At 40.3% G+C, this 12,142-nt stretch overlaps 2 protein-coding genes and 1 long non-coding RNA gene across 8 annotated transcripts in view; 1 reads left to right on the top strand and 2 right to left on the bottom strand.

The window, feature by feature from the left end:
* The window catches only part of LOC123982394 (synaptic vesicle 2-related protein-like), an 11,313-nt gene extending 9,121 nt beyond the window's left edge, over nt 1–2,192 (bottom strand). For 2 of the 6 annotated variants that reach the window (XM_046067898.1, XM_046067901.1), the window contains exons 1-2: nt 1,957–2,128; nt 1,665–1,800 (exon numbers count right to left, since the gene is read on the bottom strand). In XM_046067898.1, the coding sequence (XP_045923854.1) occupies nt 1,665–1,768 (104 nt within the window). In that variant the 5' untranslated portion in view covers nt 1,769–1,800; nt 1,957–2,128. Of the gene's footprint in view, nt 1–1,664; nt 1,822–1,956 lie in introns of all 6 variants that reach the window. The other 4 variants (XM_046067900.1, XM_046067902.1, XM_046067903.1 and 1 more) reach the window with 3 other exon arrangements.
* LOC123982395 lies at nt 1,709–2,586 on the top strand. The gene is made up of 2 exons (XR_006827960.1): nt 1,709–2,281; nt 2,388–2,586. It is a non-coding gene; the product is annotated as an uncharacterized LOC123982395 (long non-coding RNA).
* Nucleotides 2,587–4,130: 1,544 nt separating this feature from the next.
* LOC123982218 (synaptic vesicle 2-related protein-like) lies at nt 4,131–10,952 on the bottom strand. Its single transcript, XM_046067640.1, has 16 exons — nt 10,891–10,952; nt 8,869–9,002; nt 8,140–8,225; nt 7,951–8,049; nt 7,763–7,834; nt 7,544–7,668; nt 7,376–7,439; nt 6,563–6,688; nt 6,358–6,486; nt 6,163–6,236; nt 5,894–5,970; nt 5,691–5,795; nt 5,176–5,287; nt 4,990–5,071; nt 4,809–4,898; nt 4,131–4,334 (listed from the first exon to the last, which is right to left on the bottom strand). Exons 1-16 carry the CDS (start codon nt 10,950–10,952, stop codon nt 4,131–4,133), a joined length of 1,641 nt encoding a protein of 546 aa, XP_045923596.1.
* Between the last annotated feature and the right edge of the window lie 1,190 nt (nt 10,953–12,142).

Here is a 12,142-nt window from a genome sequence, read left to right as displayed (position 1 = left end):
GTTTATAAAAGCTCAGACAAGTCGATGGGATAAAACTGGTTAAAACTCTGTTGTTGCTGGTGAGGAACCTCTGAGTAAGAGGCCACGGGGGTAATAGAGGCTCTGATTGACACCACCTTATTGGTAAAATAAGATAAAAACAATTCACAGTCATCATTACTTCCAGCTGAGGCACAAGGAGGGGTTGGGTTTACCAGCTGATCCACAGTCTTAAACAGAAACCTGGGATTGTGTTTATGTGTAGTAATGAGTTCAGAAAAATAGTGTGTTCTCGCATCCTTAACCATTTTATTGTAGTTAATTAATAAATCCTTCAGACTGAGGTGGACTTGGAGACTGGATTTTTTCCATCTGCGCTCTGCTTTCCTGCATTCCCTTTTTAGACTGCGAATGCTGTCATTTATCCAGGGTTGCTTACTAGCTTTAGACGTAGGCCTAACCTTTAAGAGGAGCAGTAATATTTAGTGACGACAAGCAGATATGATTGAAGTGATCGACCAGATTGTTGGTGTTGGAATCAGACAGGTGTTGGCTTTGGCTCTGAAAGAATGCGCAAAACTTTGAAACACTTTGTTCATTAAAGACGCGACAACACACAGAGCTTGGTGAGGCGGCATGAGTAACAGGCGAATCGCAGCTAAAAACAATACATCTGTGGTCAGATATGGTCATGTCCACTAATTCCACAGAGGAAATGCTGACACCCAGGGTAAAAACCAAGTCCAGTGTATGACCACGGTTATGTGTTTGCCCTTTGACATGTTGTTTGAAGTTAAAAGAAGTGGCCATATTTATAAAGTCAGTTGCATTAAGATTGGTGGGGTCATCAACATGAATATTAAAATCGCCACAAAGAACAATTCTGTCATAATTTAAAACCAGAGTAGATAAAAATTCAGGAAGTTCTGATAAAAATCCTCCAGGCAGTTTAGGGGGGGCGATAAATTATAACAAATATGATAGGTTGCAGCCCTCCAACTTTAAGAGTGAGAACTTCAAAGGAGCTAAATTCATCACAGCGTACTTGATGACATTTAAAATTTTTCCTATACACGCTCACTAGCCCACCACCACGACCACTGACCCTCTGTTGACTAAAGCAATCATATTGAGGCGGACACAGTTCAGCTAGCTGGCTATAGTCATTCATTTGCAACCAGGATTGAGTTAAAAACATAAAATCTAGATTTGCAGACAAGATAAAATCATTTAAGATAAAAGTCTTACTTGAAAGTGATCTCACATTGAAGAGAGCCATTTTAAATGAGTTTGTTCTGGGTGCTGGAGTTGGTGCAGTTGTCCTAATCCTTAAGAGATTACTATGATTGCTGTGTGGGATGTGCACATTTCGGTTTACTGGTCTATGCGTGATGATGACAGGAATAGGAGTCTTTGGAACAGCGCTGGGAGCAGACGGCTTTACATGCCAACAGGTGGAGACAGTTGTTTGTGGCAGTGAGGCAGAGATCTGTTCAGTGAGCGGTGGTGTGTCCAGGTGTGCTGCATGAATGATTAGTCATTCACGTAAGTCATGTGTGGAGCGCACCGCATGCTGTATGTGCGCAGCTAAACAGCAGGTTTCTCTCAGAGAACGTTCCCTTTAAGTATCAAACTATTAAACACGAGGACACAAAAGATAAAAGAATAAAATAATTTTGTTTTACCTCTCTTCAGGATTTCTCCACCTCTTGTACATTTTATTGGCTCGGCTGCTCCACTTGTCCATTTCAGGTGTGGTGTTAGAGAGCTGTGACTTTCTCCACACCATACACCAGTGGTTTGATCGAACCTGTTCATGCACTTCCGGTTTAAGTGGGACACCCAATCAGAAAAAAACAGGGAAGAACAACAGGGAACTAAATGGTGCCATTAGTAGCCTACAAGGCAACAAACTATCAAGCCAGTGAATGTTTTCTTTTTATTAGTCAATAATTTAATTGCAAACACAAATCTTACCAGCAGAGGTAAATCAAATTGTAGCCTATCAATCTCTCCTCATCCCTTTAAATATGGCTCTTAGCTTATGTTCTTATCCAGTGGGACTTACAAGTACTGGGTGTTCTGGTTATTCTGCTTTTCCCTTGGTTTTCTGTTCCCTGCCTGCCTCCCTGTGTGTGCTCTCTCTCCCTCTGCTCCAGAGCCCAGCCAACCACCCGCACCTGCACCTCATCAGCCACCTCGTCAGTCTGCCACACCTGCCACTAGTCAACCTCATCTCTGCCTGTATTTCAACCCCGGTCCTCCACACCATTCTTGCTTGATCGTCGTTGCTCCATACCCGGTGCCACCTCTGTGTTCAGGCTCTCATGTTTGTTGTTTTCTCACATTTTCCCTGTGCTTTGTCTCCGTTATCTCTAACCCTGTCTCTCCGTCTGGTTCCCTCCCAGGTTCACTCGCCCTCGTCCTCCGTTCAGTCGGCTGGGCTCGTCCTCCGGACCTCTCCTCTTCGGGCTTCCCCCACGGCGTCCTCCCAGTTCTCCCTTGCATCCTCCCTTCCTTGGCCCCAGTGTTTCCCCGGCATCCTCCTTTCCCTGCACTCCAGTCCCTCAACCCCCTTTTTTCCTAAATAAACCTCCTTCGCTCAGAGTTCTGCGTTTGGGTCCTCTCTGTCCCCACATCACACCACCCACGTAACAATTATTCTTATGTTTTATATCTTATCTGCATTTAGTATTTTAATATTTATAAACTTTATGTTTAATGTTATGTATAAAGTCAAATTCCTTGTATGTGTACACTTAAAGCAATAAAGCAGATTCTGATTCTAATGTACAACACATCCCTCTGTCTCCACGTCCTCTGGTCACATCAGCTGCTTGGCCAGACTCTCACAGAACAAACTCAGCAGAGCACAAAGAACTACGACATGGACTCAAAAGTAAGACTTGATTTCTTAAAAGGAGGATGCCAAGATATTGTAGTCCTATGAGTCAATTTTTAAAATACCATTTGCACAAGTCACTAAAACAGCCGGCTTTGTGATGCTGTACTTTCATGCCCCCAACAACAGCAGTCTGTTTGCTCAAATAAATAAAGGATTAGCTGAAAGTTTAGTTCTTTGGGACTAACTGTGACTGAAACATTTTATTTGAAGAAAAGGTGAATCAAGCACATGTTGTGATCCAACTTTGCTATTTAGAAACAAGATTGCTTATCAGATGTTGAGACTTTAAGTGTGTGTACTGTGCATGAAATTACTCCAAAGTGAAGGAGATGCTCAAGGAACCAGTTTTCTGTTATCATTAGGATTGGGTATCTAACTTCAATATTACGCTAATTTTGAGGATTTAGAGGACTGACCAAATCATGTCAATATGACAGAATACTGAAAGTACTGCAATCTTGCTTTATTATACATATACTGTATTTTATCATACGGTACGGCAATGTATTTAGGCACAGTCATTTTATGGAGTTAATACAGCATTGAACACTAATGCATGTCAAAGATTTGTGAAATAAGTGTGTTCATGCTCACAGTAGTTCTAACAATGCTTTTTTTAATCAGTAGTATAGCTCAGACATTCAACTTGCACCAATATAAAAACAAACTTCAGTGAAAAAACTGATAGTAAAAACTACTTTTCCCCTTTTTGAAAAGAATGTCTGGATTTTATTGACTCATTTTTTTGTCACCCACTCACCATGCTACATTTGAGAAATGTAGAACCATAATAAGAGAACATGCATCTTTTATTGTACAAATTACAATTCTAAGATACACTGATAAGAAAATTGAGTCTGAAGCATATTGAACAACTTTAATGAGTCATTTTTATCCACAATTTGTAAAATAAATGTCTCAGTTGCACGGCTTGAAATGTGTAGCTCTGATCTGAGTCTGCACAGTGCATCCTCATTTTCCATAGTGCTCTCTCTTGCTTCTCACAGCCTGGAAGAGAGGGTAACAAACCAGTCCAAGCACAAGTGTGCTTATGTTCTCATTAGGAAGTAGGCAAATGATCACTTCCTGCCTCTAATGAGATTGTCCCCTGTTGTTCTTCATCCGTCAGCACTCAGAGGATTCAGTACATAGTTAAACAGGCAACTTTGGTGTCTGCAGCAGCCTGGGAGTTGACTAAATACTATACTATATATTGTGTTCCACTTTTTCATTCCCCCTCTCTGGTCTACCTCTGGTCCGAGGAGTCTGTTGTGCCATTTGGCTGACTGGTTGTGGTGGCAGTCTGCTCTCCAGCCTCCTGGTAAAGACTGGAATCCGGCAGACCCCTGCCCAATGTCTCAATGGGCAGGTTCAAGCATGCAACGCCGGCCAGCAGACCACAAACACAGTATATGGACAGGGTCAAGTATTGTGATATCCCGAGCATCACCTACAACCAAAACACAAAAACTGAGGAACCAGGCAGAGAAACATAGTGCCTAATCTGAAAGAGTCTGATATCAAACTGGTGCTAGAACTAAATTTCCACATTTAAACCTGCAATACAAAATCCCTCTCCAAAATGATCACAGCTAATAACAATAATTTTGTCAGACCATCAATTCCCAGCATATAAGTTGAGTTAGAGTTACAGTGTTGATAAGCAAACTGTTATTCCAATAACATTACTACTAACAACACTACTTTGTGATAGCATCACTGATGACTACGATCTGCCTGTCCAACACTCTCAGAGCAAGATATACCGAATTGAGTGGGTTCTGAAGTAATGTTGAATCACTCAACTTTCAACTTGTAACAAAGAATTTACTTCTAGAGTTTCTAATGGTCGTTTCTCCAATGCTTTTGAGGTTTTAAAGAGTTTCTTTGGGAAGGCCCAAAAGAGATTGTTACTTCTGCATACCTGTGCCACAAAGGGGGTAATCAGGGCCCCCCCCTTCGACACCCCATTGCAAATCCCCAGTGCTAAGGCTCTGTTTTCTGTAGGGAACACCTAATGACAGAGAGGAGGCAACATTTTGTCCGCTTTGAATGATCTAAAAATATGTTTAACGTTAAACTAGTAAAATTGTATGTAGACCTACCTCTGTTGTATAAATAAAAGCAGCTTGGTATCCTCCAGATATGAAGGTTCTGCCAATAAAGATGAAGATTGTAAGAGTTGTCCTGCATGAACCGAAAGAGAGGCACAGAGTTTGAGATATAGGTGATATATAGATATAGGTGTTTTAATATATTGCAATGACAAAATAACACAGAGACAAACTTACCTCCCAATACACGCAAATAAGGGCAGAAAACACAAAGATAATGTGAAGAAACACAGAGCAAGGGTCTTTTTCCTGCCAATACGGTCAATTGCTATAAGAATAAAGAAAAAACCTGAAACAAACAGCAAACATATATTTTAAATGCTGTGGCCAACAGACAGACTCCCTTAAACAACACATTTGTGTATCTCACTCTCCTTAGGCTAATTACTTCTATCAACAAACCCAAAGTAACTTAAAACTGTTTTTTCATGAAATTCAAATTCAAAAACATTTAAATATAAATTAGATAACTTTATACATTTCATGGCTTTACAGATGACCTGGTCTTATGGTTTCTCAGAGAGGAATCAGAAATCATATCCATGTTGTCTCAGATTTTTGATATGGATGGATAATTAAGAGATACAGAGGAACACTAACACTGTTCCTGCCAACAGCATCATGAAGGTCTTTACCTTACAGTTTCAATTACACACCCACCTCTGAGAAAATGCTAATAGCGAACATTTTACCTGGGAATTCAGCCATAGACGTCCATAAAAGGTCTATGTAGTCAGCTGATGTCAAATATTTGCATTCCAGACTACAGCTCAGTTCATTATTTGCCCCTATGGTTGCTGTAAGGAAGGACAGTTTTGACTTGGTATTTTTTCGAATTTAAGACACAAAATGACAAAAGTTACAAGCTGATTCACATGGAGCAGCTGTTACTTACGTTCACATGAATGTCCAGTTTGAAACAGCTCAGTTGTCAACAGGCCTATCCCGTAGTAGCAGAAGGCAATTGCAAACCTTTGGATAAAATAAACAATGCTGTGATCTACAAGCTAAATTATGTAAAAGTTGAAAGCATGAAATATATGGACAGATTAACCTGCTAGCGGACCCTGGGAGAAAATTCAGCTATGGGCCCCAGTGGCTATCACTTTATGTTTTGTGTATTGATAGAAAGGACACAGTAGAAAATATATTACTCAGGCTAACCATATAAACAACAGAAGAAGTGTAGTCCTCCAATATTGAGGAGTAAAGAGATCTTTGACCCGTCCACGGTCATTCTGTGAGATTAAAAAGATAAAATATAAGGTGTATTCATGAATATCAGTGATTAAGCATTGCACTGTGCACACATCTCATTTTTCTGAACAAACACATAGACTCAAATATCTTTGACTTCACCTGTAAATATGTAATCATTTTCCCTTGAGGCATGGCCTTGCCATTCTCTTTGGCGATGCGCGTTAACAGTGCCATGGCTTTCTCCGTTTTTCCCGTCAGCATGTCAAAATGAGGACTTTCAGGCAGCCACTGTGAAAATTCAGTTGAGAGTTTGACTCCAGATGATTTTATTTTAAGGATCTGTATTAATCACCAACATACTTACAAGGCAGAAGCAAACAAAGACTGCCATTGGTACAACGGACAGGCTGAGCAGCCACCTCCAGCCAAGAGTGGGCATTATCAACAATGCCAGGAGGACCTCGAGCACACAACCAATTGCCCAGAATGCCTGATGCACACAAACACATTAATCAGGAGGGAATCAGTGAGCAGTATACTTCATTAGGTCAATGGATGGATGGATGAAATATGTGCAGTATTTTGCTTCAGCCAGCAGCCATGAACCAGGTGTCTGACAATAATATGGAAAGGATCACCCCTTATTTATTTATTTTTTTACCAGAAACTGAAGTCTTGCTCGCTCTGGAATCTTATGAGAGGTGAGTTGTTGCAGAAAGAAAAATGTGAGTCAGAGTCAATTTCTGGGAGCTCCTCATCCGTATACTGTGGCTCAAATAAATTTGGACAAATTCAAATGACCCCTCTACAGTGTTGAAATCAGCTAAAAATTCAGTCATGATTAAGAAAGTCTTGTTAGCAGTGCCTCTATGTAGACAACCAACTGGGAATCACTTGTAGGGATCCTTTCCATGATGTTGTCAGAAACCTCATATAACAGTTTGAGTCTGTCGATGGCAAAAAGAGGATGTTTTGGTGGATTTACCGTAATTTTGACAGGCACAGTTGCCCAAATGTGTAGCAGCCACTGAACTGGCAGTAGCCATCTACTGTGCAGATTTCAAAACTTTTTGTACCTACTTGTCATTTCATTGCCAAAATATGTGATAATAGGGCCCATGTTTAAAGACACCAAAATGACCCTTCAACAACAATGCCACCACAAGCAGTGGGCTACCTTAAACATCACGAGGCAGGTGCCTCTTGACTTCCGTGGGAGGAATTCTGTGTACAGTGTCACCCTAAAAAGAGGATGAATGGTTGTTGCAAATAATTTCGCAGAAATGTGCCGGTTTGTTAAGTGCAGCTTTCAAATTGTCACTTGCAGAGGAAGCAGTGAACTTACACCTGAGGACCTCCTCCAAGGCCAAAGCCTATGAGGCACCACAGGACCAAGAGCCAGCCATGCACAGGAGCAATGGCACTTAACAGGCCGTAGTACAGAGCCCAGGCCAAACAAATTGTCAGACCCTGTTTACCACAGAGAAATATACAGAAAGTTACACATAAAATTATGTACAAATGTCTCTAAACCATATATGAAAAAGAGAGATATGTGACTCACTACTTTTCTGCCGTACTTGTCTGAGACCTTCCCCCAAAGAGCTGAACTTATCGCCGTCCCGAAAAACACTACCTGAGGCAAAATAAATAAATAAATAAAAACCTTGAGAGCCAACATGTGAGAGCACACATTCAAATTCAGCAAGCGGTACAACAGCACTTTACTGAGAAGACCTAATGGGACTTTACCGATGTTGTGAGAGCCACCTTGTAGCTGGGCAGCCTCCACTCACAGTGCAGCTGGGGGCCCAAGATACTGAGGATCAATAACTGCATGGAGTCTCCTACCTGCTCTCAGAGAGGCAGAGCGCTGCATGAGGGACATAGATTATTTGGAAATCAGAGGGAGGACCTTTCTACATGTTTTAGGATTCTTACCCATGCCAGTCCAGTGATAAAAGTGATTTTCCACTGGAACTTTCCAAAACCAATGGCCTCCAGTGCCTCGTCTACTGTAAAGGTTTCTGTAAAAGGGACATGAGAGTCACTTCAAATCCACTGTCCCCTGTAAAAAAACCTATGCAGAATTGCTCCAGTCACAGAACTGACAAGTTCATGATTGTTAATGGTAGACAGCGGTGGAAAGTAACTAAATTAACATCTTTGAGCTATTTTCACTTAAGTATTTCATTTAATGCTGTTTTGTACTTCTACGCCATCACATTTCAATGGGAAATGTTGTACTTTGTACCCCTGTACATTTTTTCACAAGTATTGTTACTTGTTAATTTTCACATCTAAATTTTTCACACAAAACTTTAGATATCAAATATGATTCATTGTGATAGATTAAACCACCCAAAAGTATATAAAGCAGTACGTAATTTCTTCAACATTACCAACTACCACATTCATCATTCTGACATTTTGCTGCTTAATGAAAACTTTTGAAACTTTAAGTACATTTTGATCTACATTGTTACAATGTACATCTCTTCCACAGTTTATATGCAAATTGTCTCCCATCTTTTTCCTCACAAAAACAACATCACAGTCAAGGTGGACTAAGATTACATTTATACTGAAAGGACACCTTGATGATGTGTATTCTCCACATTTCCAAACACAGCAGACAGACAATGTGTCAAAATGTGCATTAATATGAACCTTCAGATTTATGAAATCCAGATCTAGATGCAGACTCTCTTTGCCCTGAGTCAACTCTTGCACAGGCTGTAGTGCAGATCTCAGTGTCTGTGCCCTGGTCCTCATCACTGCGATCCAAAACATTCGCATCACCCCTAAATGTCAACACACCAAAAGGACAAATTCAGGTGTTGTCAATAATTGAATCGAATCAAGTTTATTTTCATTGCACAAGTTTATGTACAACAAAATGTTCTGTGCTGTGTCTAAATAAAAAACACTAACACATTTATGAAAGTAAATACACAAATAAATGCTCAAACATGCACCTGTTCACAGTCATCCTAAACAATAGATATGTTAACAAAGCCTGTTAAAAAGCATGAAAGCAGTGTTGCACCTGTTGTTCCCTTATTGCACATAAAGTTCAAGACACAAAGGTGGGACAGTGTTTTTGTTGAGTTCAGCGATGGCTCTTGGACAAAAACTGTCCTTCACTCTGGAGGTGCGAGCTGAGTGCTCTGTAGCGCCTCCCAAACGACAACAGAGAAAACAGGGGTCTCATTCATAAAACTGTATGTAGGAAAGAACCTACTACAGGTTGCCAACGGACAAAACACAGGAAGTGCACAAAAATATTCTGATTAATAAAGCAGTGCGCACGCACGTTTTTCCCTTTATAAATCACAATCAACTTGTAAGCGAGCTCCTTGTCCCACCTATTAAACGCCCACAGTTGCTTATAAATAGTCAGTGAGCTCAACTCCTTTGAAAACCGATCTGTAGGAGCGTACCTCTGAGAAATGACAGTGAAAACGCGGACATAATATGGATTCCCTCGGTTGAGCACAGCGAAAATCACGAGCTTTCAGATTGTTTTGTTGTTAAACATTTAGGCTACACAAACACTCCACTCACTTGATGAGGCTGCCAGTGGGTTCAAAGAAATATTACGTGACACAAGCGGCACAGTGAAACATTGGCTTAATAGATAATGTTTTATTTTCCATCCATCCATCACATCCACATGCTGCCGCACGACGGCGTTTGGCTAATATATCGTGTGATAATAAGGTACTCCTGTTTACTTGACTGAGGCATCGATAACGGTATCAATTTAAATGTAATTTGCCATACTCTTAACCTTATTTATGAGAATAAATTGCGCTGAATGCAAGTATCGGCCTTATTAATATGATTAAACTTTACAACATACATGAGGCCTTCTTTTGCAAAAACAGATATCTCAGTTTGTTTTTATTTTCCTAAATCATGGTTATTTTTGTTTACACTGCTAATTATTTCAAATTATGTTTATTGCGCACATCAGGGAAAACCAATCAAACAGATGTTTGTTTATTTAGAAAGGCTTTTATCTGTTTTGCAAATGAAGTTTTATTGGCCCATAATACTTAGAGATTTATTTTACACAATCAAACGTTTCATCCTTCTGCCGTGTGAGTGGCCGTTTCTCATTTCTCCAGTGTATGTGCATAGGTATGGCGCAGAGTTTGCGTGGAAGACCGCACATTCTCCCTCAGGTTTGTATTTTTATAAATCGCAAAGTTGGCTGCCTAGGCCTTCTTTTGTGCATATGCTGTTTATAAATGAGACCCTAGGTGTTGACAGGGGTGGGTCGCATCTCCCAGGATGTTGTTAGTTCTGCCAATAGAGTTTCCTGAAGATGTCCTCCAGAGAGGACAGGGTGAGTCCACTGATTTTTTCCGCAGTTTTCACGACTCTCTGGAGACTTTTGCGATCTGCCCCTGTACAATTCACATTCCAGGTAGTTAGACAGTGTGTTTAAACAATGGAGCAGTGGTAAAAGGCTATGAGCAGTGTGTTCCCTCCACTGTTGTGTCATCTGCAAAATTGAATTATTGTGTTTGTGAGATATGTGGAAATATAGTCAAATGTGTGTAAAGAACGCAGCATGGGACTCAGAACACGACCCTTTGGCACCCCAGTGCTGAGGGCTTATCACAAACATATGAGCAAATACAAAAGATAAAATAAAATAATAATTTTTTTGGTTTGTTTTACCTCAGTTCAGGATTTCTCCACCTCTTGTACGCTTTCTTGGCTCCTCTGCTGAAGTTGTCCATTTAAGTGTTGGTGTTAGTGAGCTGTGACTTTCCCCACATGATATACTGGTGGTTTGTGCTCACACTCACAGACTTTGAGGCGCGCTCCAAGTAAATCCACAAGGCTTTAGGACTGTCCCACTGTAAACAGCAACAACCCACAGTTCACAGGGTTACCAGGGAAAGCCCAGAGGCGTTAAAAGAAGGTAAACAAACAGGGAAGGAGCAACTACAAGAAAAAAGATGTTTACATGTAGTGTATGATGCTGTTTTGATAAGAAAAAGTCAATTTATTATTTGAAAATTGCTTCTCGTCCACTCTGTAAGGCAAAGTCAGTTACTTTAAGAAGAAAGTAAACGATGTAAAATAGAATGTCCCAAAATTGTCCATAACAAGTTTTGGCGTTGTCAAGGCAAAGTGACATATCACAAAGTCACATTATATCATTTGGGTCCTCACAGCCTCTGGCACTCAAACATTTACCAGGTGACGTCAACTTAAGTCTGAGGGTTCAGGCTTTAGGCTTTAAGGTGGAATTGTTATTGAGCCCTTCTGACTATATTTATGTACACATTCTCTTTAAAGGGCTGGATTCATTAAAATAAGTGTGATAATAGTGAAATAAATTCCTGTAATAAATGACGGAATGAAAAGATTGATTACTTGGTATTTCCATGAGTGTTTAAATGTCAAAGTAAAAAATCCAAAACATGATGACATCTCAGTCAAAAACAAAACAAACAATGTTTTTCTTTATATTAACTAATTGTTAATTATTTCTGTGACCATAGAAATAGGAGCGAAGAATAAGAGCTTAAAATTTTAATAGAAGGAGTAAGGTGAACAAATATTTGATATGATTCTCCAAGGGGAGGGTGACATGAGGGACAGCATACAACTACAGCACTGTGGTTATAGCCTGTAGCTGACAGCAGGTTGTGCACTCATCCTTCTGGTATTTGTTGTGATGGTTGTTCAAATAGCCAGAAGGTTCTCTCTTGCTGTGAAGGTTGCTGTAACCCTTGTCGAGTTTACAGTTGTGTGTCTGTCAGTTCATTCTCATGCACACAATCATAGTGGTAATTACACTTTCCAGAGCCTATTTTACGTCTTCCCAGACGCCTGATGAGAATAAGAAATTCCTTTAAGACCTGGCATTCTGTCTGAATAACTGTATTACCTCCAGTAGCATCAGAACACCAGTGACTCC

This window comes from Micropterus dolomieu, linkage group LG13 (assembly GCF_021292245.1).
Source record: "Micropterus dolomieu isolate WLL.071019.BEF.003 ecotype Adirondacks linkage group LG13, ASM2129224v1, whole genome shotgun sequence".
In the NCBI taxonomy this organism is placed as follows: Eukaryota; Metazoa; Chordata; class Actinopteri; order Centrarchiformes; family Centrarchidae; genus Micropterus; species Micropterus dolomieu.
The sequence above is the reverse complement of the archived record's forward strand: the minus strand, read 5'-3'. Positions and strand labels throughout refer to the sequence as shown.